We start from the raw sequence: 25875 nt of genomic DNA, 5'->3' as shown, positions 1-25875 counted from the left end.
CCACTTTCACTTTCTTCTTCTTTTTTTGTTTTGTTTTGTGATTCACATTCTTTGTGCATATCGCCACCTACTGGGAAGGGAGGATAATTTATAGTAAAAAATACTTAAATAGTCATCTATTTCTCATCCACACTGATCATATCACCTCTGAAGATAAGAATTAAACCACTGGATTCATATGGATTACTTTTATGATGCCTTTATATGCTTTTTGGACCATCAAAGTACTGGCCACCATTCAATTGCATTATATGGACCTACAAAGCGGAGATATTATTTTAAAAATCTTAATTTATGTTCAGCAAAAGAGAGAAAGTCATACACCTCTCGGATGGCTTGAGGGTGAGTAAAAGATTAGAGAATTTTCATTTTTGGGTGACCCATCTCTTTAAACATTACAGACCCAAAACGAAATAAAGAATTGTTCAGCAGCAGAGTGGTTTTGATAGAAAGCATGCCCAAAGATAGTACAAAGAACAGCAAGGAAACAGAACGATCACAATCACATTGGAACCGCAAGACAAATGGTTGTGTTCTCAAGCTGCTTACTGTTGAATGATTTCCATATAATTCTTCTCTTCCTCATAGTGTTTTTCTGCCATATGATTGGCAGCTCTAAAGCCCTTGATGGGGGAGGAAGATTCTTATCAAACTCTGGTGCTGCTGGGGAGAGAGACAGTTGCTATTTTGGTCTTCAGCTTATGACAGTTCAGTTCCCCTCTTTTGTTTAAAAAAAAAAAAAAAAAATCACTTTTATCGAACTAATCTGCCACAGAGGCAGCTCACATTTTCTTCCACATTTATGTATTTTCCTTTTTATCCCCACACTTTCTTTTACTTTGCTGCAGTGGGAGATATAAAAACATGTAGATTCCTCTTTGAATTCGGTAGAGACCAGGATGGACAGCATCACACATGACAGCTTTGAACCGCATGAAATATGGAACGGATAATTAAATATTCAACTTTTTAAAGGAAAAGTCACATTTTAAGCAATATTTAATATGAATTATGCAGCACAGCAGTGTGCTGTAATGAAGTCCCATCAAGGTTACTCAGTATGCAGAAGACATTGAGCAGGTAATTTTATGAGGAGAATTGCTGTCTGTAGCAGAGTGGGGCCTGGTTTTATGTCATCAGTCTGACTCCTTTGCAATCCAGAATCTGAAATATAGGTTGAGGCAACCCAATACATGCACAGACTACATTAGTTATAGACAGATATATTGGTCAGGCCGATTAGTTGCCTGATAACTGGCTATTTTGAAATTACCGGCGTTGGATGATATCTGTGCCCACTTGGCCCATTATTAGAAGTGGACCTTCTGCTTGTTGACAATTCCAAAATCTACAATAAATCCACAAAAGCCTTCTCAATGGATAGTGCATTTTACGTTTTCTTTTCTATTTATATTTTTGTTAATATTGCGTAAATCAGCTTATGTTTTAATTTAAGTTCAGGATTTTGAGTACATTTTATTAGCTACCATTAAATTGTATTATAATGTATATATCGGCATTGTATTGCAATCAGCCTCTCTGCTCTCTATATATTAGTATTGCTATTAGTATCAGCCATTAAAAAACCCATATCGGTCAATGGCTTGACTGTATACATTTCTTTTCAGAATTATTTTACAAAATTGTTTGCTTGTTGCACATTTTCAAACTCAGCATTAGATACTATACTGGTTCTAACAGAAAGGTTTTAACTCTAAGACATGAAGGCATCAACCGGGTATACTGTATATCATCTGTGCACCACTGACACCCACTGGACATATACAAACACTAGCAGCACTGTTGGTCAAAGCATAAGATTTTCATCTTGTAACACCCTGGTAATGGTACTAAAAAGAGAATTTTCCTTTTTGTGTGCAAGCATTTTGTTTCTAGATCCAATTTATGCAGCCTTCCCTTTGGTCTATTTCTATCTTTTGATACAAAGTTGTTTTATTATTGTTGTTATTATTTTACCTAGAGTGGGGTTCAAAACTCTAAACCCATTTTGAATATCTGGGATTCACAATCAAATTTAAACCTGAAAATAGACAAAGTTTTAAGATATTTGACATTGACCATGTTAACGCCTTTGTACAGAATGCAGGAATTCTTTGCCTCCTTTGAAGCACACAAGATGCTCTTTGGAACATTGTCAAATAATACTGGGATAGCATGGGTCATCTGGTTTTACAACTTGTGGAATCTGCCAGTTTGAGAGTATAAAGTCTTTAAGAAATAGTGGGACAGACTGTACCAAATACTAAGAAATTCTGTTAATGTTTCTTTTCAATTAAACATTTCACTCAAGTGTAATGCTGGTAATGCTAAACAAAACGATAATAATAGTAATAATAATAATAAAACTGTATTAAATTCGAAAAAGGAGGCATTTTCTCAAGTGGACTCTAGGGTTTTTAAAGGGATTCTTGGTTAAAAAAGTTAGAAAAACCCTTTCATAGACTGTATGTCTCTCTGCACACTGTATAACAATATAAATCTAATGATAATCCTTCATTATCTTTTTATTCCTCTCTACTATTATTGTTCTTTGCTCTCAGCCAGATTAAATAATGACAAGAAAAGGCCTAAACAGATTATAGGGCAATAATCATTCATTACAAATAATAAGATTATTTGAAACAAATATCTACTATAACATGATCAGAGGAAATTATTTCAGGGAAGTCTTTAATAGGCATATTGTGTCTGGAACGACCTTGTTAATTGACTTAATTAATATTACTGAGCTACATCAAAGAATGTAATTAAATTGAGGCATTCCTATAGGCAGATTTGATCTAATGGCTCCCTCGACTGGGTGGCCTCTGTGAAATGTCGACAAAATTGAACAAGGGATTTATAGCAGACCAAAATACTTTTTATAAGATCAGCCAATGCTATATTTACAGTTTAGATTTGAAAATGTCATAATCATTGAAGTAAACATTTTAAAATATGAAAATTCAAACTTCAAAAAAACAAAACAAAAAATAAATCAGTATTTTCTTTAAGAAAAACAAACAAACATAAGCAGTTAATTCAAAATATATCCTCTAAAAACAAGTCTTAAATTATTATACATTTTGTCTCTAAATTAATTTATCATATTAATTCTTAACTATGTGCTATAATGATATTTAACTCCGCAAACTGTGGTCTTTGCTCAAGGTCAAATCAACATTATGCTTGCCTTTCGACTGCCATCCGCTGCTTTGTAGGTCAGCATGTAGTTATCGATGTCTGCGATGGGTGGTTGCCAGGATATGAGGGCGCTCCGGTGATTGACCTCACTGGCTGTCAGGTTCTGCGGTGCATCCATGGCTGTGAAGGACATAGATCAAAAAGTCAGTGCAAGTGCAGGGATCATGTACTGTGAATATACACTCACTGAGCACTTTATTAGGAACACTATGGTCTTCTGCTTTTGTAGCCCATCCGCCTCAAGGTTTGACGTATTGTGCATTCTGAGATGCTATTCTACTCACTACAATTCTACAGTGGTTATCAAATTACCATAGCCTTTCTGTCAGCTCGAATCAGACTGGCCATTCTCCATTTAATATTTTTCTCTATGTTTTTGGCACCATTCTGAGGAACATCTAAAGATGGTTGTGTGTGAAAATCCCAGGAGATCAGTAGTTACATAAATATTCAAACCAGCCTATATGGCAACAAATCACTGAGATCACATTTTTCCCCCATTCTGATGGTTGATTTGAAAATTAAGTTAAGCTCCTGACCCGTATCTGCATGATTTTATTCATTGCACTGCTGCCACAGGATTGGCTGATTAACTTTTAAACATTAACTTACCCCCAATCCCAAACACTTGCATGCAAAAATATGCAACAACACAAGTTGTTTGGTTGTTTAACTTGTCATAGCTGTAAAATGTAATAATTGATATTAATATTTAAAAAAAAAAATTCTATAAAATCTATACATACAAAGCATTTGAAAAGTTACAAATCTTAATGATGATTGCTTGGTATAAAAGATTTAATGTGACCTTCGGATAATAAAAAAGTAAAATAAATAAATAATAATTTATTTTTAAATAAGCCTGTAGTTGAAGGAACACCCCTATAAAAAAGACATCTATGAGGCACAAGTCCCATTACCTGGTCTGATAAGCTACATTAACACAGCCTTCCTGCTGATTTTCTTTATCAAATGCTGTGTATGTCAATCAATGTGTATACGTTCTTTAGAGCTGTGTCAGCATACCGCTGGAGGCATGTAAACTGGTCACTAGCCTGAGGACATAGAGATCATGTTGGTGCGTGTTTCAGTCATAGTGTCAGATGCACTTCACCAGGAAGACAATTAGTGTGTGTTCTCTCACTGTGATATCTTATCTGATAGCATATCACTCTCCCTCCTGCAGATCACAGCAAACAAATACACACACTTTCTTTCAGGAAATACAGATGCTTGCTTTGCATGTTGTCAAAAAGCCATCACCCATTGTCTTTGTGTTGAAAGATGTATGTATTATTGTTGCTTTTTAATCCTTTAAAAAACACATCTCTCCCTGTCAGAGCCTACCTCTCATTCTTTGTACTTCAAAGAATGAAATGTCTTAGATATTAACTGTTTTGTTGCTCTTGCAGGTGTGAAAACATTTAATAAGAAACAAGAAACATATCATAGATTTATGGAGGTGTGGAAACTCATATCAGTAACATAAGGAGATTATGTGTGTTTTTTATTTGTTTGTTGCATAGAATGCATCTCTAAAGTGAAAGAATAAATTCCCATTTCAAAACTTCTTAATGGATACTACAGACTCGGTTAAACATTCTGCCCTTGATTTATCATTAAATTGACTGAGCAGACAAACTAATAAAGAGCTTGCTTGGATGCATATCAGAGGAACACATCCATATTCATGTCCTCACCTTAATCTCTTTAACAATGAAGTTAAAACTGTAATCTAAATCAAAATGACAGACAACACTAATCCGTAAAAAGGCATTAAATTTGTTAGTTGTTGTCATCTTAATTATCCCCTTAAGCTCCCGTAAGCCTCCACATAAGTGCCAAAATGATGCATCGATGACACTTCCCCTCCCTTAGGGTGGAAGAGTAGTCAAATTTTTAAACACCGGAGGATGGTAATTCTGCTGTGTTTTTTCAGGCATTTTAGGCTATGAAACATTGTTACATTTTTATCACGGCATGGCAGGGTCTAAATCCAGTGTTATTAGAGCAGAACTGTTTCCAAATTAAATTGCTATTAACCAAGCCAAAAAATGTTTGAACACAACAAACCTCATCAAGCGATTATGTGTCAAGATTCTGAACGTCACTGAGCTGGCACAGGGGTTGCAAAGCCAATGGCCTGTGACGCTTTTATGTGCAAATTAATTTCCTCTAAACAATCCAAACTAATGAAGTATTCTGGGAGGGCTGCTTGATTAAAGTTGAGGTCTAATGCCTATGAAAGCGCCCAACCGCTCCATCACCCCTTCAATAGATGAGCTCAATTTTTCAATGCAACATAAAGCAGTTTGAAATAAAACTGTAGTTGTTCTAGTTCAGTCTTCTGCGTGGGAAAGACAGTTTGCCTCCTTTCTCTACAGACAGCCTCTGTTCTCACATGGGAATTGGAGCTTTGCTGATTGCTGCATTTTGTTACACAGACTACAATTCTTTTTTACTTTGCCTCGTTTCTGCTTTACATGAGCTGCCTATCTTTGATAAACTGGAAGAGGATGATAGCATAATCGGGAAAGATCATAGTCAAAGTTCATGTGACTGTCTACTGGATACTAAAGCTACTAAACCAAATGTTTCTCAGTCCTGTTTTGGATGGCTGATTTAGCTCTTTAGCACAGCCACAAGTCTTGCATAGTCAGACTTAATGACTTATGGCAAAAATCTGGTCTTCTTTGCAGTTTATTCTGGCCAAGAATCACCCACTTAGACAGGAGGTGAACACCTGACCAATAAGTAAAGTGACCAACCAGATTTTGTTTTCTTTTTACATGTTGTTTAGGGCTGGGGTTATTTGAAATATACCACAATATTAGACCATATTCAAACAGTGGTGCAGCAGCCTCCATCAATGCTTGCTCAGAAAACACAGTAAAGTAGTGATAAATGTGCATAATCTTTGGGATTTGTCAATTTCTGTCCATACAAAAGTAATAAGTGATTATTATACAGACCTCAGAAAATAAAGCATAAATCACAGTTACTTGCTACTGAGTGCCTTTAAAAAAATAATGCCACTAACCTTGTCTCAAAATGCACTCATTGTATCAACCCAGTACCTAAAAAAAGCCTCAAAATTGCTCATTGTAACAACTGGTTGACTTCTAAACACTAATTTGTTTCCAGGAGGAGAGATAAAATACTGTGTTGGTAGGACATCAGTAGCAGGACTGAGAAAAACTGCATTAAAATAGTAAATATAAGGGAAAATAGAAAATAGTTACAAAATCCTGTCACTCATTTCTAAACCCCTTAGGGCACAGAGATGGAGCACTTACGTGTGACAAAGGTGGTGATGACAGTACCACTGGTAAGAGGGCCTTTAGTGGCATAGAGGGCCACTGAGTATGTGGTGCTGGGAATGAGCTGACTCAGCTGGTATTCCTGCTTGTTACCCTCCACTAGAAAGGTGTCTGCTGTAACTGGAAAGAAAAAAATGACATGAGGCTTTCAGGCATTAGCTTTATAAAAAGTGCAGGAACAAGTGCAGAACTGCCAGGCTTTTGCCTGTAAATAATCTCCAGTTTCAGGAAAAAATAAATAAATATGTTTCTTAATGACTATTTTGTCTTGTTTACCTGTAAAAATATCTAAACGTGTTTTAAGCAATATACATTTACTTGAGAAGCAACATTGTGAAAGATAATAAGACTTGTTTGCAGAGAACATATCTTGAATTAAGTTTATTTGTCTAACTCAGTTGGAAATAAGTTTTCAGTAATCTTATTTAACCGTTTTATAATTGCAGTTTTTGTTTGATGCATTTTAACTGAAATTCAAACAAAGCAGTATAAAACCCAAAACATACTCTACGCAAGTATGCAAATGCAGTCACTTCTAGCTTAGCAAGCTTGATTTCGTGCATCGTTGTGTTCTGAAATGTGTCTGACCACAATTCCTAACGCATGCATAGGCTGAATTCTCAACATTGCCACAAGAGGTTGTATAGCTGATATTAGTGTGAACTGTCGGCTTCTGAATTGAGTTTTCTCTTTTTTAAGTCAACTATTGTAATGCAGATCAACAGTTTGAAGGGAATATTGCTTAGCAAGTAAATTCAATATTATCGGAATATTAACTTATCTGATTAATAACATCCAGTTTTATGGAAAAAAATCCAGAAGATCACTCTATCGCCCCCTTGAGGACTGCATTGGCAAAGCACTATTGTCAGTGTTCGCTTCATGGCGTAAAGTATGTTTCTCACCTTAAGGTATAATCAACATTTGGCCAAGGATTATGAATATCGTTTTAGATGTGAGAGGTCCTGAGTTTAAATCCTGGACAAGCCCCCATTATGAATATATCCAGTATATTTAATGTTTAAATGTGCATATAGACCATTTTAGGAAGGTTTAAGGAAATAAGTTATTTTTGTTCCTTGAACATTTCCTGCTCGTTGTTGAACTCAGACTGCATTCCAAATGGAATAAATTAACCTCTGAAGGGCACTTTGAAGGGAGAACAATCATGATAGTCATGCTGTAAAATCGCTTTAAACTGATTTTCCAATAAAAATTACTTTAAAAAATAAGTTCTGAATTACCCTCATCTTTTAGCCTTTCAAACTTTCACAGTGGATGATATAGTCTTCAAAGGAAATAGGACATAGGGATAATCACTTCTGAATGTAACACCCTCATTCAAAACAACAGCATTAGGCGTTTCATTCGTAGTGACTTTAACATGATTAACATTACTTAAGTTAACACGATTGTCATAAAATGTCATTATTATAATGTGCACCATGTTGTTCGGTGGCTCCCTGGATGCCTGGAACTAACGGAAACTAAATTGTTAAAATCTTCGGAAAAGCAAAAACAAATGGACGCATGAACCGCTTCAGTGAAGTGGGACAGCTGGATGAATACTTGCAGTACTAACAACTGTAGCACACATCTTATCTGTGGTAGGTGAACAAAATGTATGGCAAATAATTGTAAGTTCGAGAGTTTGAGCTATACAAGTGACTATTGCTCCCCTTATAATGAATGAAGCTCTGCAAGTCATCTAATTTTACATTTAGTCATATAGCAGACACTTTTATCCAGAAGAAAGAGAGAAGTATTTTTATTATTAAAAATGTTTTATCCTTACCTTGTCCGCAGGTCACACAGACAGCTTTATTGAACAGCTTTATTAATTATAACAGGAGTGATCCAGTACTCCTGATATTCTCACTGAGGAAATAATTGTGAGCATCTAAACTACAATACGATTTCATCACCTCTCTCACGTAGACACGCTCAGTATCAACAACACATCACTTCAGATAAATGTTTGTTATGTATTAGCTAGACTCTAAAAGGCTGTGCTAGTCATTTTATTTTGACAGTTCTGGGTTCTAAAAATGCTGCTACCGGAAATTCTTCAGGACCAGACATGCGCATTAGCGTTCTAATTTCTTATTGTTTACATCCTTGAAATGGTCTATATGAAGGCGAAATAACGTTGCTCAAAAGTTACATTTCATGAACACTTTCGTATTTTTTGGTAGTGCTGCTGTGATTTAAAGAGCAAAATATTTTGAGAAGGTTGTACTTTCCTTTATCACACCTCCACTTACCTTGGTTACGAGTGAGGGTGAGCACGTAGTTATCAACACTAGAGACAGGAGGGCTCCAACGCACAAGAGCCCCCTGGGGTGTGACATTCAGGGCCATGAGCTCCATAGGCATGTCCATGGCTGTGTGGAGCAGAGGATTACATGCAGGTTACAGACAGACAGTCTAAGATAAGCTCAGCCAAGGTAATTAGTAGCACTATCATCTTCACCTATTTTTTCCACATGTGCAAAGTACTGTATATTAAAAATAGAGCACCTCAGCAGCTTGGAACTAATTTGTTGTGATTATCTTGCTGAAGAAGATCACAATTTCCTTAATTAGCTTGCATCGTGGGGGAAATTAGACAGTTAAATGTGTGTGGGGCACATTCTCAATAACATTTCCATGCAAGAGAGTAATGAGAGATGTTTTTCATTGTAATTTTCAACCTGTGCTGTGTATTCTCCTTGCACAGATGGCCATTATTTTCACAGATAGGAAAACAAACTATCCTATGTGCACTGTGCCACTTACTGTATGCCCTCCTAGATGAGGTCAATGGATTGCAATCACACATTATGCCATCTTCCTATTCTGTCCCACGCATATCTTTTCTCTGCCAGCCTCACTGGCAGTAACTACATCACTTTTCCAGCTGTAGAAGGCTGACCCTCCCATTTGGCACTGTTGACTCTAGTCCAAGAAATTGTAGGCCCTCTCACTACCTTCTGTAGAAGCAGATCTCAACCACCTGACAGCAGTTCAGAGGCAAATCCCTTCAATTCCCTATCTAAACAACCCCTCTATCTGCTTTTCCATATCTTGACAATGACCTATGCTGGAAGACTGGTAGAATAATCTAAAAGTTTTCCCTTATACAATGAATGTCCCTTATACAATGAATGTGCACTTGATGTTTTTCTGCAGATCATTAGGCAGAGCTTTGAACCAGATCCATCATGTTTTATAAAGCCATTGTTTCACTCTTCCTATTGCAGAGCTGAAATAAGCCAGACTGTTTGCTAAATCCTTTTAATAATAAGCTCTTTCAAAAAAGAGCCACTTGTCACTTTCCATTGTTACGCCATTTGGCGAGATTGCTGTCTACACAGGCAGATTTAGATTCTTTGCCTGTCATATTTTTATTAGCTTTGAACAAAACTGTCAACCTTTAAAGTTGCTGTGGGAAGTGTAGCTTTGTGATGTATATGCAAACACTTCTAATCTAGTTATTAACTAAGAAGAAGTCAGCAGTCTTTAAGCAAAGGCCAGCATCTGTTTGGTCTATTGCTGTTACACCATTTGATATGATTAATGATATATACTTCCAAGGCTTAAGACATTAATTTATTTCAGTGGTTTAATGCATGGCCGGGAAAAAAATAACAGTTCAGGGAATACATCTATTGAGATGATAAGTTTATTACCCCTATTTGAAATCAGTCAAATTCTTAGAGGGTTAGGTTTAAGGTTATGGTTACACCCCCTCCGACAAAAAAAGAAATAGCAAAATATAGCCTTCAAAATAGCCTTTTCAACAAAGCATCATATAAACATCCAGTCAATAAGTAAGTCATTAGTTAATTCCACTGATGCAAAGTCTCAAATATATCATGCATTTTTGAATCAGACTAGAATGTCATGCTTCATATTTGTTTTTCTATGCAGTCAGCAAAAACATTAAAATTGAGATAAAACATTTTATCTCATCTTACAGTATTCAATTCAGACTGCACCTTGGGTAAGAAATTCTTTTGTTTGCTATGCGCAATAGATTCAGTAGCGCTATGTAAGCAGTCTTTTAATTGTTTGGCAATACACTGGGAATAGGTTTGGTTCTTTGGTGATATAGGTAACAACAACAACAAGTTACATTTATATAGCACTTTTCTCAAACTCAAAGCGCTTTACATAGTATAGGGGGAATCTCCTCAACCACCACCAGTGTGCAGCATCCACCTGGATGATGCGACGGCAGCCATAGTGCGCCAGAACGCCACCACACCACACACCACACACACCAGCTATTGGTGGAAAGGAGATGGTAGAGTGATGTAGCCAATTCAGGGATGGAGATTATTAGGAGGCCATGATAGATAGGGGCCAATGGGGGAATTTGGCTAGGACACCAGGGTTAAACCCCTACTCTTTACGAGAAAGTGCCCCCTAGGGATTTTTAATGACCACAGAGAGTCAAGACCTCAGTTTAACATCCCATCCAAAAGACAGTGCTTTTTTTTTTACAGAATAGTGTCCCCGTCACTATACTGGGGCATTAGGACCCACACAGACCATAGGGTGAGCACCCCTGCTGGCCTCCCTAATACCACTTCCAGCAGCAACCTTGGTTTTCCCCAGGAGCTCTCCCATCCAGGTACTGGCCAGGCTCAACCCTGCTTAGCTTTAGTGGGCAACCAGGCAATAGCCGCAGGGTGATATGGCAGCCGTCCATAATCACTGCAATCCATACATAGTACTGGCTATGGTCTACGACAGCCAAATATGATGGCATGTGAGCTACCCATCTGATCACGGTTTCCATTAATAAAATTTCATTTCACTTCAGCTACATAGCTGGCAGCCTCTCAGAGGATGGGAGAAACACGCAGGGTAAGAGATGGTCCCCATAACATGGTAAATGATGTGCATCATTTCTCAAACTGTCATCCATATTTCTATCAAATCAAAGTTCTGTGACAATTTCCTAGAGTAGAATACATGTCTGTGGAATGCAAAAGCTTCAGAATTGGTGTAAAACTGTTCATAGTAATAAATTATTAGTTTTAAGGCTGGGCGATATATTGAATATTTACAATATATTCATTATGATTTTGCTGGCCAGTGGCAGTCATGTCAGAGGAGGCAAGGGAGGATTAAAAAATAAAAGACTGAACAACAGACACAAATTTACATTTACATTTATGCATTTGGCAGACGCTTCTATCCAAAGCAACTTACAATGCAATCATTACAGGGACAATCCCCCCGGAACAACCTGGAATTAAGTGCCTTGCTCAAGGACACAATGGTGGTGGCTGTGGGGTTAGAATCTGCGACCTTCTGATCAACGGCCCTGTGCTTTAGCCACTACGACACCACCACTCACAAATTTGACTCAATTAAGCAGTGGAGGCTTGAGTTCCTCTACACATAATATATTTGGTGAATAGCTGTTACTGTACATGGAATGGGCCATCCATATATTTACAAATGTTTGCGTTAATCATATTTGTTTTTTAGCATTACCAGCAAAAAATACTTAATACAACATGATATTTAAACCCACTGTAATCTTTTAATACTAATTCCTTTATGGACCACCAATTTTGCTGGCATTATCAAATTAAACAACATTGTGAATAATGCAATAATTTTAGTGCACATTTTATTTATCCATTAAGTTTTCTAAAAAGCATGTCATAAGACTATTTTCTCGATTCTTTCTTGTTGCATGACATTGAGATAGCGCCCCTGATTTAAACTTAAGTAGCAGAAAATGGCAAGTTTTATTAATTTCCTCGAATCAGTTTCAATACAATTCAATTCAAAACTCTAATTCAGTCATTAATTTGCATCATAATGCAAAAATGCTCATGGAATTCTCTGAATGGCCTTTTTCATATATTAAACGGTAGTAAACAATGTAGATAAATATTGCTGTTCATTACTTAATGTTGTTTTATTGGTGCATATAAATGAAAATGATCGAATATCATTCGTCCTTGTGTTCATTCAGTGAAAAATACTATGGAAAAACATCCATTGCTTATTTTTAACTAGATTTTCACATTTTAGTTATTATGCTGTAATAAAACATTTTGAATCTTATTGGCTCCAATGGCTATTTGTTTGAAAGTATTCTTCCTCCCTTGACAATGCTATTTTAGCTAAGCTATTTCAGAGCAAATACCTATGTATTGAGGTATACAGTATATTGATATCACCCACAGGCTGAAAAATGCAGACATATACTCCATATGTATTTTAGCAATTTCACCCAGCTCTATTAATGAAGAAGAACTGAAGTACCTGTGAAAACAGTTGTGGTGATGATCTTGCTCTCTTGGCTTCCTCTCACTGCGTTCATCTTGATTTCATACTCTGCTGCTGGATGGAGGCTGGTCAGTGTGTAGTTGATGACATCATTATCAATCACCACATTGTCCATCCTACCTGTAAGTCAATGACGTGTCCAGATGACAATTAAAATTGCAGATTTCTTTTCAATGTATTAATGAATTTGTTCAAATTGGATATGCTTCTTCCTCTTTGTTTCAATGGTAAAATAGACTTTGAAGAAAGTACCTCTTGGTGATTGGTAAGACATTTTGTAGTAATCAAAGGGTGCAATTGGTTGAATCCATGATATGGTCACAGATTCCTCGGTGACGTACATCACAGTCATGTCTCTGGGAGGGTCCATTCCTGGATTAATGGGGGAAAAATATCAATGAATAATGAGTAAAGTGCATTTAATTGAAATATGGGTGGATAAAGCATTACATGTCTATTGATCTTTTGTTTCTTTTTTTTCCGTTTAAATCAACATCATTATTTTAGGTTAAAATGTATATGAATGTGTAAAGAAATATAATTTGCCCTCTAACTGGTCACCAGGTTTTTTGCCATTGTAATCATATTTTGCCTTTACAAGTTCATTTTATATGGTCCTGTGGTGAGATTAATAAATGTTTAAAAGTACAAATACTCTTAATTAATATGAGGTCATAAAAACGGAATGCATAACAATAAAGAATTAGCTAAATGTATTTTAAAACAGTTTTAGATGGAGTATTGTACATATGTTCCAGACTTCATTGAACTGTGCATACAAGTTACTGCAACATGCTTTATGTAACAAATGTATTTGAGTAGAACAACTACTTGCTTATTATAGAGTCTCCATAATATTTTAACATTACATTTATTTTAAAATATTTGTTTCATGCATGTTTAATTCAGTAGTCATTGCAATTCTGTTCATTTTCCATTTAATTTATGTCAATTTTTTTGTTTTGTTTTTGTTTACCCAATAGGCCTTTGAGACTATTTGTGTTCTTGACACACAAAACTCTTTACAAGAACATTTGCATTGTTATTGTCCGCTGCTGTCCAGCAGGGAATCTTTCATGATTTGTTTGTCCAAGCCAAGAGCTCTTAACATCTCAAAAGCAAGGGTTACCAAAGGCTGCCTTGAAGCACAGTTAAACAGACTAACAGGGGTTCTGTACCATTATGACAATTTAGAAGGAAATAAACAGATTCACTTTTGCCTTTTTTATTAAGTGCTCTGTCATTAAGATGAGTGGAAAGCCATTCACAGCACCTCACATTCATTAGACTAATGCATTCAATTCATAAACTATGGCTGGCTATTCATAAACAGGCTGTCAACCTCATTTAAATTTTTTCTGAGTACAACATTTCTCAGTAAATGAGATGTGATTATTCATCTTTGCATATCTTAATTTATTTTCCACTCAGCAGAGAAGTCAACAAATATATTTTCGACATTCAGACTCCGTTTAAGGATGCCAGTTCCGTCTGCTTTTATTCTTTGTGGTTTTTTGAGCATATGGTGACCTTCTTTTCACATTGTGTAAACGTAAAGGTGCTGATGTGTGAAAACATGGTTTCTAACTAAAGCAATAACTTTGTAAAAAATTCACTAAACACATTTGAAGACTAACAGATGTCATGAAACAACAGGCACAAGTACTAAAATAACTCATGTTTTTGTAATAATATGCAGTGAATTGAAAGTTGAAACTTTTTAAAGCTAATCGAGCTTATGTGCAGGTGGTCCTTTGCAGAGATAATTTCAATGTTTAGAAATAGCTCTGAGACAATATCTCCTTTGGCAACTGCAAATATCAGCTCAGTGACAGAACAGCTGAATAATTCTTGACACTTACACATTCAGACAGTGGTAATTGGGGGATTACACACTGTTGAATTAATTAAGACACAAAAGGGTGAAAAATCTGCTGTGCAGCTGTGTGCAGGAAACATAATGAGGAAATTAATGTATAGGCAAGACTCTGTTCTCCGCACACTGACACATTGCTGTCGGCGATACTGATAAAATTGACCCAAAAGCAAAAATTATTGTTTGAGCAACGGAAAACCTTAAATTGTTCCTAAAAAGAATAACAAAATACTGTGAATCTACTTTGAAACTTCGCTTATGTTAAAACTGAAGTGTAGGATTTTGTTTTCACATTTTATTATTTCTAAACACTGGCTGCATTTTATTAAAACATTGCTGTGTTTGAGTATCCTGACTAGCCCAAAACTGGAACACAGGCTTAACCAGTGGTGTGAGTTGGGGATGGGACTATCTGTTTGATGATGGGGGAATTTTTGAGAAACCACGAAAACAATCAACATTTTTGCAATTCTGTTTGCCACATAAATTACAAGCTTCAGCTTTAAATGTGTCATCTGTTATTTTCAAACTTAAATAAACAAACTTAACCTCTAATCCTTTGCAAAGAACACACTTGAACTTCACATTCATTAGTAGTAATACCTGTTGTGACTGAGCCTACAACTGGCTTTGAGGTCACATTGCCATGCATGGTTACCAAGGTAACAGTGTACCGCCTGGAGGGCAGGAGACCAGTGAGGGTGATTCTGGTTTTGGACCCATCTAGAGCAATCTCAGAATCATCACTGGAGTCCTGGGCACTGTAGTTCAAGATAAATGCATCAGAAGGTGGGGCTGGAGCACTCCAAGCCACAGTCAATGAATCAGACGTGACATCAGAGAAGAAGAGCTGTGTGATAGGGCGGAACCCTGGAATAATGACAACAACTATATTACAAACTGTTGGTTCCTGTGGTGATAGATCCCTTAATTGTTTGGCACATCCTCAAAGGAGTGAAGTAGAAAGAATGAAGGAATGGGGAACAAACACTGTGATAAATACTTTTTTTATTCAGTATTTTTGTTGTTGTTTAGATATATCTTCATATAAGGAAAACATCTGTAAAGCAAGATGCGTTTACTTGAGAAGCAATAAAGCTACTCAGCCGTGACGTCAATTTGTTGGCGAACCCAGAAGGCTAATTCGCCATGGGTTTTTATAATGGGGTTTTTCAACTTTTGAGTAAACTAAGGCCTGTAGTAAATATAACTTGATGATACATGGATGTTTTGTTCTACAACATAAATTACACACATTCATACCTCAAAGATGAATTTTGAAGCTGCTGTATGTGGTTTTCTTTTTTTCTTTTTTTAAAGTATTCACATTTGCAGTATGAAAGTGTGTAATTTATGTTGTAGAACAAAACATACATGCATCGTCAAGTTATGTTTACCACAGGCCTTAGTGTACTCATAAGTTGAAAAACTACATTATAAAAAAGCATAGGAAAATCCTGAGAGAACCCATGGTGAATTATCTTCTGGGTTTTTGAAATACAACATGAACTGCTATACATTGCATACGATAATAAGTCTTCAATTGAAAGATAGTTCCCCCAAAAATTAAAACTCTGTCATCATTTACTCACCCTCAATTTGCTCCAAACCACATCTGTCTTTGTTCTGGGAAACACAAAAGGTGATGTTAGGCAGAATGTTAGCCTCAATCACCATTCACTTAAATGTTCATCTTTTTTCCCAAATGAAAGTGAATGGAGCCTGAGGCTTTTATTCTTTCTAACATCTCCTTCCATGGAATAATAATACATGTTTAAAATATAAGAGTAAGAAAAGGATGACATAATTAAAATTTTTAGGAGAACTATCCTTTTAAGTTTATTTTTCTTACTCCATTGGTTAATAGTTATTTTCTTGATTTTAGCAAACATCTCACAAACATATATCTTAATATCTAGTTTTATGCTTAAAGCACGAAAACAAAAAGAAACAATCTGAAAAAAAAAAAGCCTTAATATCTTATGCAATTTTAAATGTGTCTATAAAAGTATAAATTTACAGTACACTTATTTTGTTTTAAAGATGTTTAGATATTTGTAGTTTTTTTTTTTTTTTTTTGCTGTGCATTGCAGTGAAAGAGACCTGGCGAAGGCAGAACAGTGTGGATGTAGCCAGACTGTAGACAATAAGTGAAGGATGAATGCTGATTGAAGAAACGTGGAATATGATGATGAAATGTTATAAAATCTTGATGTATATGAATGTGTTGATCCATCATCTCAAGAAAGATTGTGAAGAATGAAAGAAGAAAAATTCTGAAGAGTTATTCCTTTTGTAGATGTAAAAGATGTTATGAGAAAAGGACAGATGGAATTTTGATGAAGAATAATTAGAAGTAGATGTGACAAGAAATTAACTGAAATTTCATTAAATGAAAAAAGCTATAAGAGTTATTCCAACTTCATTGCACATTGTCTCACACTGAAGGAAAAGTACTTTCATAAAGTAAAGAAACATGCACAATCTTACATTTGCCCATCTAACATGATGGGCAAATATAGATTTTTCCCCCGATTACCCCAATTAAGCTTTGCATGTTAACACTTTTACATGCATTTTGTCAGCTATTTCAATATGGTATGTGCATGTCTTGTGTGCATGTCAGTTTAATTTTTGATAAAAAAAAGATTTTAATTTAAAGAATTGTGACACAACTTACAGACTGTAAATTGAGCTGATTTATATGTTATATTTATATGCATTTTGTTGAACATATAAATGTACTCCACAAGCAACTAAACAGCTTGATTTTCTGAAATTAATGAGTCATTTCTGGCCAAAATGGACATAATATAACACGAGGCAGTGGTTTCCCAGCATGCGAATGAAAATGCTGTGGACACTCAACGATGATTCCTGTACTTGACTTCCCAAAAGATCAAATTACCTGTGAAGGCATCAATAGTGGCTGCAGTACTCTGTTGCCTGCCTCTCTGTGCTGCAACTGTAATGGTGTACTCTGTGCCTGGATCTAGTCCTGTCAGTGTGGTAGTGGTAATGTCCTTGGGCACTGTGAGCTCAGTTGTGACTCCAGTGGAAGAGGTGTAAGTCACCCTGTAGTGGTCAATAGGCCCTTGCACCGTGCCCCACAGCAGGGTGATGGTGTTGTCTGTGGAGGCTGTGACTGTCAAATCCAATGGGACATCCAGCCCTAAAGATCACAGCATACTGCAGCTATTGCATGTGGAAGTTTATGTTTACGCTATCGTACATCATGTAACCGCTATACTAAGAAAAACACATTTGCACAGTTCTGCTACAAGAACACAAACTCCATGCTTTTAAAGATCTGATATTGGTAGAGCTATACTCTCATCACTTACCAGTTCTAGCATTCATTGTTGCTGAGGTACTTTGGTTGGCACCAAGAACAGCTGAAATCCCTATGCCATACTCTGTGCCAGGCAGTAAATCTAAAGAGGTGATCAAGTGAAAGAGAAAGAGAGAGAGAGGGAGGGAGATAAAAAAGAAAAGAATAAGTAATATAATTTAGTATCAATGAATATGAATAATAACTTGGTAAAATGTATTTGTGGGGATCATAAAAAGTGTAATTAGGGGTTCAAGCCTGAAGGGAATTTTAGGGGGCCAAGTACCAAAAGTGCTGGAACCCTATTGTTCTGTTAGGATTTTCTTATTATTATTTGGTGGCAAAGCAGTGAAACTGCTGGAACCCTATTGTATGTGTACTGTATTTTCTTCTTTTTCTTCATCTATTTTCCCTAAAAGTGTCTGGGCATCAGAGGCCGTAAGGCCTATTTGTCTCTTGGTCCAAAAGGTTTGTGCAAAATGTAAAAAATGATCAAATGTTTTTAAAACACGTGTAGATCGATGTATGTATTTTATAGACAATTGTAAGAGTTTTTGGGGTAGGCCTGACCTGCTAAAGAGAGACAGACTCCATCCCTGTAGGGAAGGCGCCGCTCTCCTCTCTAGTAATTTGGCTCATAGTCTTAATAGAGATAGTACTTGACTAACTGGGGCCCAGGTCAGGAAGCAGACAAACTGGCTAATCTGAACATCTGCTAGCTGCCTTGAGAAGTCACAAAGGTCACATAAACTACAACACAAAGACTGTATCACCTTGATATCATTTAGAGACTGTGTCTTTTTCCCGAACTACCAAACACAAACCCCTCACTAAATCATTTAAACATTTTATGATTAAGGTAAGAAAAAAGAAAAAAGAAATGAAGATAAACATCATATAAATATTGGACTACTAAACATTAGATTTCTTTCATCCAAAGCACTAATTATAAATTCAATTATTACAGATCATACTTTGGATGTGCTCTGTTTGACTGAAATAGAGCTTTAACTGTTGGTGACTTCAACATTCACATAAATAATGAAAATGACACATTGTGATTAGCATTTACTAATGAATCAACAATTATTTTGACCACTAAAGATAGCTTCACAACAATTTTCCAGATCTATCTCATACACTCTGTCAGCCCCAAAGTCTAGAAGAACTTGATGAAATAACATATAAATAATATATTTATGTATTCTAGTACTCTTGATAGCACCCCCCTTCAATTAAAGAAAAAAGCCCTGCACCTTGGTACAATGATCACACTCATGCTCTCAATAGAGCAGCTCGGAAAATGGAGTGTAAGTGGAAGAATACAAAATTAGAGGTATTTCACGGTGCATAGAAGGATAGTGTCAGTAGCTACAGACCGGCACTAAAAGCTGCCAGGGCAGCGTTTTTTAGCAAACTCATAGAAAATAACCACAGCAATCCTAGGTGTATATTCAGCACTGTGGCAAAATTGGTTAGGAATAAAGCCTCATCTGAACCAGATATTCAGTCACAGCCCAATAGTAATGGCTTCATTAATTTCTTTACTGACAAAATGTAAATAATCAGAAAGAAATTTGGAATTATACAATCATCTGTCAGAGTACCTCAGAAATCAGTGTCTCATAATTTTCCACATTTGCAACTTCAATCCTTTGCTGTCATAGGCCATGATGAGCTAACAAAACTTATCAAAACATCTAAAGCAACATATATGTCCAATACTAACTAAGCTCTTAAAAGAGGTATTGACTAATCTCAGAACCTTTTCTTAATATTATTGACTCATCGCTATCCTTAGGACATTTAGGAAACTTTAGGAAACTTTAAAATGGCAGTTATCAAACCGCTTATTAAGAAGCCACAACTTGATCCTGGAGAATTGGCTAATTATAGACTGATTTCAAATCTCCTGTTTATGTCGAAAATTCCAGAAAAGGTTGTGTCCTCCCAGTTATGTTAATATCTACAGAGAAATAGTATACATGAACAATATTAGTCAGGATTTAGGCCACACTACAGTACAGAGACTTCACTTATCAGAGTTACTAATGACTTGCTCTTATCATCTGATCGCGGCTGCATTTCTCTTCTAGTGTATTTAGAACTTAGTGCTGTCTTCAACACGATATAGTAAATGGTCTGCACTTATATAGCACATTTTTTAACCTTAGAGGTTTCCAAAGCGCTTTACACTGTGTCCCATTCACCCATTCACACACACATTCACACTCACACTCATACACCAATGGCGACACAGCTGCTATGCAAGGCGCTAGCCTGCCATTGGGAGCAACTAGGGGTTCAGTGTCTTGGCCAAGGACACTTCTGCATGTGGAGTCATGTGGCCCAGGATAGATATATTCATGATATTCTCTTGAACAGGCCAGAGAATTATGTTGGCTTTTGTGGACTTGCATTAGCATGTTTAGCAGACCACTACAACTTCGTCTGTGTAAATTAAGAATTGTCAAATCAAACAAATTTTAAGCATGGAGTCAGTTTTAGGGCCTCTGCATTTCTCTTTATTTATACTTCCCCTGGGAAATATTATCAGGAATCATGGAATAAGTTTCCATTGTTATGCCGATGATTCCCAAATTATATTTCTTTAAAACCCAATGAAATTTCACAATTCTCCAAATTAGTAGAGTGTATCAATAAAATCAAAGATTGGATGGCCAGAAATTTCCTTCTACTCAATTCTGACAAAACAGAGGTACAAAAACCAAAAACATATCATTTGACTCACGATGGATGTACTGTTACATCGTCTTCAACAGTGAAGAACTTAGGTGTTATATTTGATACCAATATGACATTTGAAAAAAAAATAATTGCCAGTGTTTGTAGAACATTGTAGTCCATTCTTCTAACTCAGAAATATTGCTAAGTTACGACTAGATTATTGTAATGCATTACTGGGAGGATGTCCAGCAAGTTCAATAAATAAACTTCAATTGGTTCAAAATGCAGCAGCCAGAGTGCTGACTAGAACCAAGGAATATGATCATATTAGCCACATTGTATTGTTGTTACATTGGCTACCTGTTAAATTTCATATTAAAGAGATCCACAGTACTTAAGTTTCTTACTACCACGCTATATTCAATCATGTTCATTATGATTGCAAAACTCTGGCCTGTTAATTGTTCATAGAATATCAAAATCCACTAAAGGAGTTAGATCCTTTTCCTATTCAGCTCCTAAACTATGGAATAGTCTCCCTAACACTGTTTGGGATGCAGACACACTGAGTTTTAGTCTAGACTAAAGACTCATCTAGTTAGCCAGGCATACACCTAATTTATTCTTCTCAACTCAATTAGGCTGCTTTAGTTAGGTCTGCTGGAACCTGAAACATTGATCATGATCTATAACTCTACAAAAAAATTTAATGGCATCTATGCTAATATTATTCTATTTGTTTCCATGTCTCAACCTCGTGACTCCTATCTCGAGGTCACCAGAACCAGCCAGATACAGCTCCATTCCTGCTTGGTATCGGACTCCACTGCTAAGTGTCTCTGAGTGATGACGACAAAATGCTGTCAGTGCTAGCCAGACATCACTTCAGTTTTTTTACTTCAGAGGATGAACTGATGCCAACTCCAACCATAAGACATGGGATACTTTATATGCCATTGCTTCAACCTTGGATTTAGGATAGACCTCACCGAAATTACCGGCCGGTTGAACTGCGAAGCACCTCACTGATCTCAGCCTGCATCACCTTGGTCTAATGATGGACTACATTCTTAATATGGAATACATAGACTATCAATAAATTGCCAAAAAAACACTTTCATCAACCAAATAACAAAGGACAATTACATCTATATGAACTTCTGCAGTTAATCCAGGATGAACTTCAAAGACATTAGTCATTAATCTTACAGTTCTTACAAACTCTTTTTTAAACACTAACAATTACTTAGTTTAATTATTTTAAACCATGACTTGCACTGCACATAAATAAGTAATATTGGCATTATATGCATGCTTTTAACCAGAGGGGAACTGGCCCCATAGTTATTTTTCTCCATTAACCAACATCTTATGGAGTTTTGTGCTCTTTGCCACAGTCGCCTTTGGCTTGCTCACAGGGTTTCTAAATACAATTATTATTTAATTACTTATTTTATACACTCTTCATAATCATATTTAATCAAACTACACGATGATGACTCTAAAACTTTATAAATATTACAGTTTATTTTTCTCTGAAAACCTACTTTGAAAGAATGTGTGTTGTGAAAGGTGCTATACAAATAAAAATGACTTGACTTGCATGACATTCTGAGGACACACATAAAATTGTGTATCTCTGCCTCTGTGGAACCAGTGCAGAAAGGTTCTCTGGAGTCCCAATCTCAATAATTATCAAAAAAGTTTGAACTTTCGATGCACCGTTGCAACAGTATACCAAGACGTACAAGATGTGGGGTTAGCCACTTTTTCTTAAATGGTTAAAACTCTTGAACGGAATGAGATATCATCACCAAATGTAAAACATTTATGAGGACACATGAAAAACAAAATGGGTACGTCTGCATTTTGATGGCACTATAACAGTCAGAAATATTTGTCTAATAAATATATGTTACATATGTACTTAAAGGATTGAACCCTGTTAAACGCTGCTTGCAGCTGTATTATTATTTAATGGAGAACCAAGTAAAATACATTTATATGACTGAGAGATGTCAGAAATGTTGGTTACTTTGAGAAAACGTTCAGTAAGAAATCAATATACACATAAACAGTAGTATCGCTATGCGGTCAGAATTTCCCAGCGTAAAACAAATCCATGAATTTAGTGTTATATTAACCTAAACAGAGGATTCATAAAATTTGCATGTCTCTAAATTACTTATAAAAGGGTATGTTATGTTTATGTTATGGTGTGTTACGTTTTAGAAGCTGTCTATTTAAATGTAAAAAAAAAATGTATATAAATTGTGAACATGGACTACACTTTACGTATGAATATGTACAAATACTAATGAGATCACAATGACATTATCTTTAATCACAAATTAAAACATTTTGGAAAATATAACATAATACAAAATAAGAACGAATTGCACCTTCTGATACCGTTGTTCATTCACATGTGCAGTCTGCATTGTTTTAGCACCCCAATTACTAAAGGAATCATGCAAATCAAGTTACGGCACAAACACGCAATTTGCAGAGTGCAATTCCACATTTTGCCAGCCGGTTCTGAGTGCAAGGTTGAGAGAGATGCTACTATGTTAGACTTGTGGTTCTGGTGTTTTTCATTTTCAATGTTTTTGGTTACATTAGATATTATAAAATGTAGTATAAGGACAAATTCAGTATTATGAAATAAAGAAGAAAAAAAAGGGTTTTGAGTTTACCAGTGAGGGTGGTGTTCGTGGTGGCTCCATCATTGCGTGGGACAACAACCTTTTCATACTGGTCTCCAGCTAATGTGCTGTAAACCACCCTGTAACCTTCAACATCTGCCTCACTATTGTCCCATTCCAGCTCCAGACTGGTGGATGTTTTCAACAGCACACGTAAGTTCTTTGGTGCATCGATTTCTGAGAAAAAGACAAATATAAAATGTATGGGCCTTTCAGTACAATCACAGAGTGCTGGAACTGTTCTAATTCTGAAGTTAAACATTTAACATGTTTTCAGATTGCTCTTTTTTGAAGCAGAACTACCTAATTTAAATAAAGAATGTGTAATCTGGATGGAAATAACAATTTTGGTTAATTCTTTATATTGGATGAAAGACCTGCTTTGTCTCACCTGTAGTGAATGTTGTTGAAATGGCTCTACTTTCATTGCCATTCCGGACTCCACTGACAGATACTTCATACAAGGATCCAGGCCTCAGGACTTGGAGGGAGTATTGGCTCAAAGTAGGTTGCAGGCGAAAGGTGGTCTTTGGTCCTTCCACTCCCTCCAGCCCATACCGCAATATAATCTGATTGACTTTAGCCTTGGGTGGGGTCCACTCCACAAATGCAACTGTGTCTGAGACATCTCGTACAATAAGCTGTGTAGGTCCATCGATTACTGAAGAACAAACACAAGGCAAAGTGATTTACAGTATATATAATATTATTATGTATATACAGTATATATATATATATATATATATATATATATATATATATATATATGTATATATAATAATGACATTATCCAGGTAAAATAAATAAATAAAAGGTTTTCTTGTTAGCAGGTTTTAGAGGGTTTCAAGTACTTATTAGCTGGTCAGGCACGGAGACCTTCTGGCTCAACCAGCTGAATACCAGCTTGGCAGGGCTGTTATACTAACTAAACCAGTTTAAACCATCAAACCACCTCAGCCTAGTTTATGCTGGTTGTATAGGGAATATAGAGGTTTATCTACAATGGTAACACTGGCATTAGAGGATCTAACTTTCTAGATTTTAGCCATTTTTGGTTATTTGGTTAACCATTTGGGTGGTTATTACAGGATTTTTTTGTTAGAAATCTGGTGACATGAAAGTGTGGATGATTAAATGCTTTAATGAATGTTGAACAAGAAAGCATGGCACTTTTTGTACCATTAAATATAAATGAGGGAACAAACATGTGAATCCACTTAAAGCCTGTTTTTCCCCATACAAATACATAGCCCTGAGCTATAGACCTGACATGTCTTATTGGAGATGAGGTAGCAAAAATAGCAACAAAAAGGAACATTTAATTATCATTTAATTATCTACTACTACATCATTATATATCTCCAAGGTAACAGTGCTAGGTCAAAACGTAGTGGCAACACTTATTTAAAAAGGAGGGACAGCAATGTCGTGAGAATGAACTTTTACAGGTTAGGATTGAACATTAAATGTTTTGAACTGTGACTGTGTCAGAAGGTGATAATTTCTGAGCCACAAGAAACACCAAATTAAATGGCAAAAATATGTCATACTTTAACTCCATATACTTGGGGGCCTGGGTTCCAAGTAAACACTCTGACTACCAAACCTGGAGTCGCAAGTTCGAATCCAGGGTATGCTGAGTGACTCCAGTCAGGCTTCCTAAGCAACCAGTTTGCCCGGTTGCTAGGGTGGGTAGGGTCACGTTGGGTTAACCTCCACGTGGTCGCAATAATGTGTCCTCGCTTTCAGTGGGGCACGTGGTGGGTTGTGCATGGATGCAGCAGAGAATAGTGTGAAGCCTCCACACGTGCAAGGTCTCCGTGGTAATGCGCTCAACAAGCCACGTGATAAGATGTGCGGATTGACGGTCTCAGACACAGAGGCAACTGAGATTCATCCTCTACCATCCAGATTGAGGCGAGTCACTACGCCACCACGAGAACTTAAAGAGTGCATTGGGAATTGGGCATGCCAAATTGGGGAGAAAAAAAACTCCATATACTGTACTTAAATACACAATTTCAAACACTTATGTCATTCATCTTCCATTGTTTGGTAGGTAGTCCTTCTCCAAACGCCCTTCGTTGAGCCAGAAAATGACATGTGGGACAGCTCAACCAAACAAACAAACAAACACACCAATGTTTAGAAAGCACCACAAAGCCACAGTGTTTTTTACTTTTTTCTATTTGTCAACTTACAATTAGCTGTCTCTGCATATTAAACTGGAGTAGAAAAGTTATGTAACTTAAAAAAATGACACATTTTACGTGTTTAAGTTTCCCTGGCTTCAAGTACATAATTTGAGAAAGTAATCTTCTGCAGATACTGTATCCTCCACAGGTTATTCATTTTTAGGTTATGGCAGCAGGCAATCAGCAAACCAACATTCAAGTGACCAACCTGTGTGGCCATGCTGAGCCTCCAACATACATTTCTTATAATACGACACTA

At 36.3% G+C, this 25875-nt stretch overlaps 2 protein-coding genes across 2 annotated transcripts in view; both read right to left on the bottom strand.

Moving 5' to 3' along the window:
• The window catches only part of LOC127648831 (tenascin-R-like), a 206342-nt gene that overhangs the window by 11012 nt on the left and 169455 nt on the right, over positions 1-25875 (bottom strand). Inside the window, exons 9-18 of the mRNA XM_052133605.1 lie at positions 23813-24082; positions 23413-23598; positions 18042-18131; positions 17606-17869; positions 15301-15567; positions 13074-13193; positions 12798-12941; positions 8789-8908; positions 6501-6644; positions 3194-3324 (exon numbers count right to left, since the gene is read on the bottom strand). Coding sequence (XP_051989565.1) covers positions 3194-3324; positions 6501-6644; positions 8789-8908; positions 12798-12941; positions 13074-13193; positions 15301-15567; positions 17606-17869; positions 18042-18131; positions 23413-23598; positions 23813-24082 — 1736 coding nt within the window. The remainder of the gene's footprint in view (positions 1-3193; positions 3325-6500; positions 6645-8788; positions 8909-12797; positions 12942-13073; positions 13194-15300; positions 15568-17605; positions 17870-18041; positions 18132-23412; positions 23599-23812; positions 24083-25875) is intronic.
• The window catches only part of si:ch211-14a17.10 (nuclear factor 7, ovary), a 278448-nt gene that overhangs the window by 145775 nt on the left and 106798 nt on the right, over positions 1-25875 (bottom strand). The window lies entirely within an intron of this gene.

This window comes from Xyrauchen texanus, chromosome 9 (genome assembly GCF_025860055.1).
Source record: "Xyrauchen texanus isolate HMW12.3.18 chromosome 9, RBS_HiC_50CHRs, whole genome shotgun sequence".
NCBI lineage: Eukaryota > Metazoa > Chordata > Actinopteri > Cypriniformes > Catostomidae > Xyrauchen > Xyrauchen texanus.
This window is presented reverse-complemented; position numbering and strand designations above follow the sequence as displayed.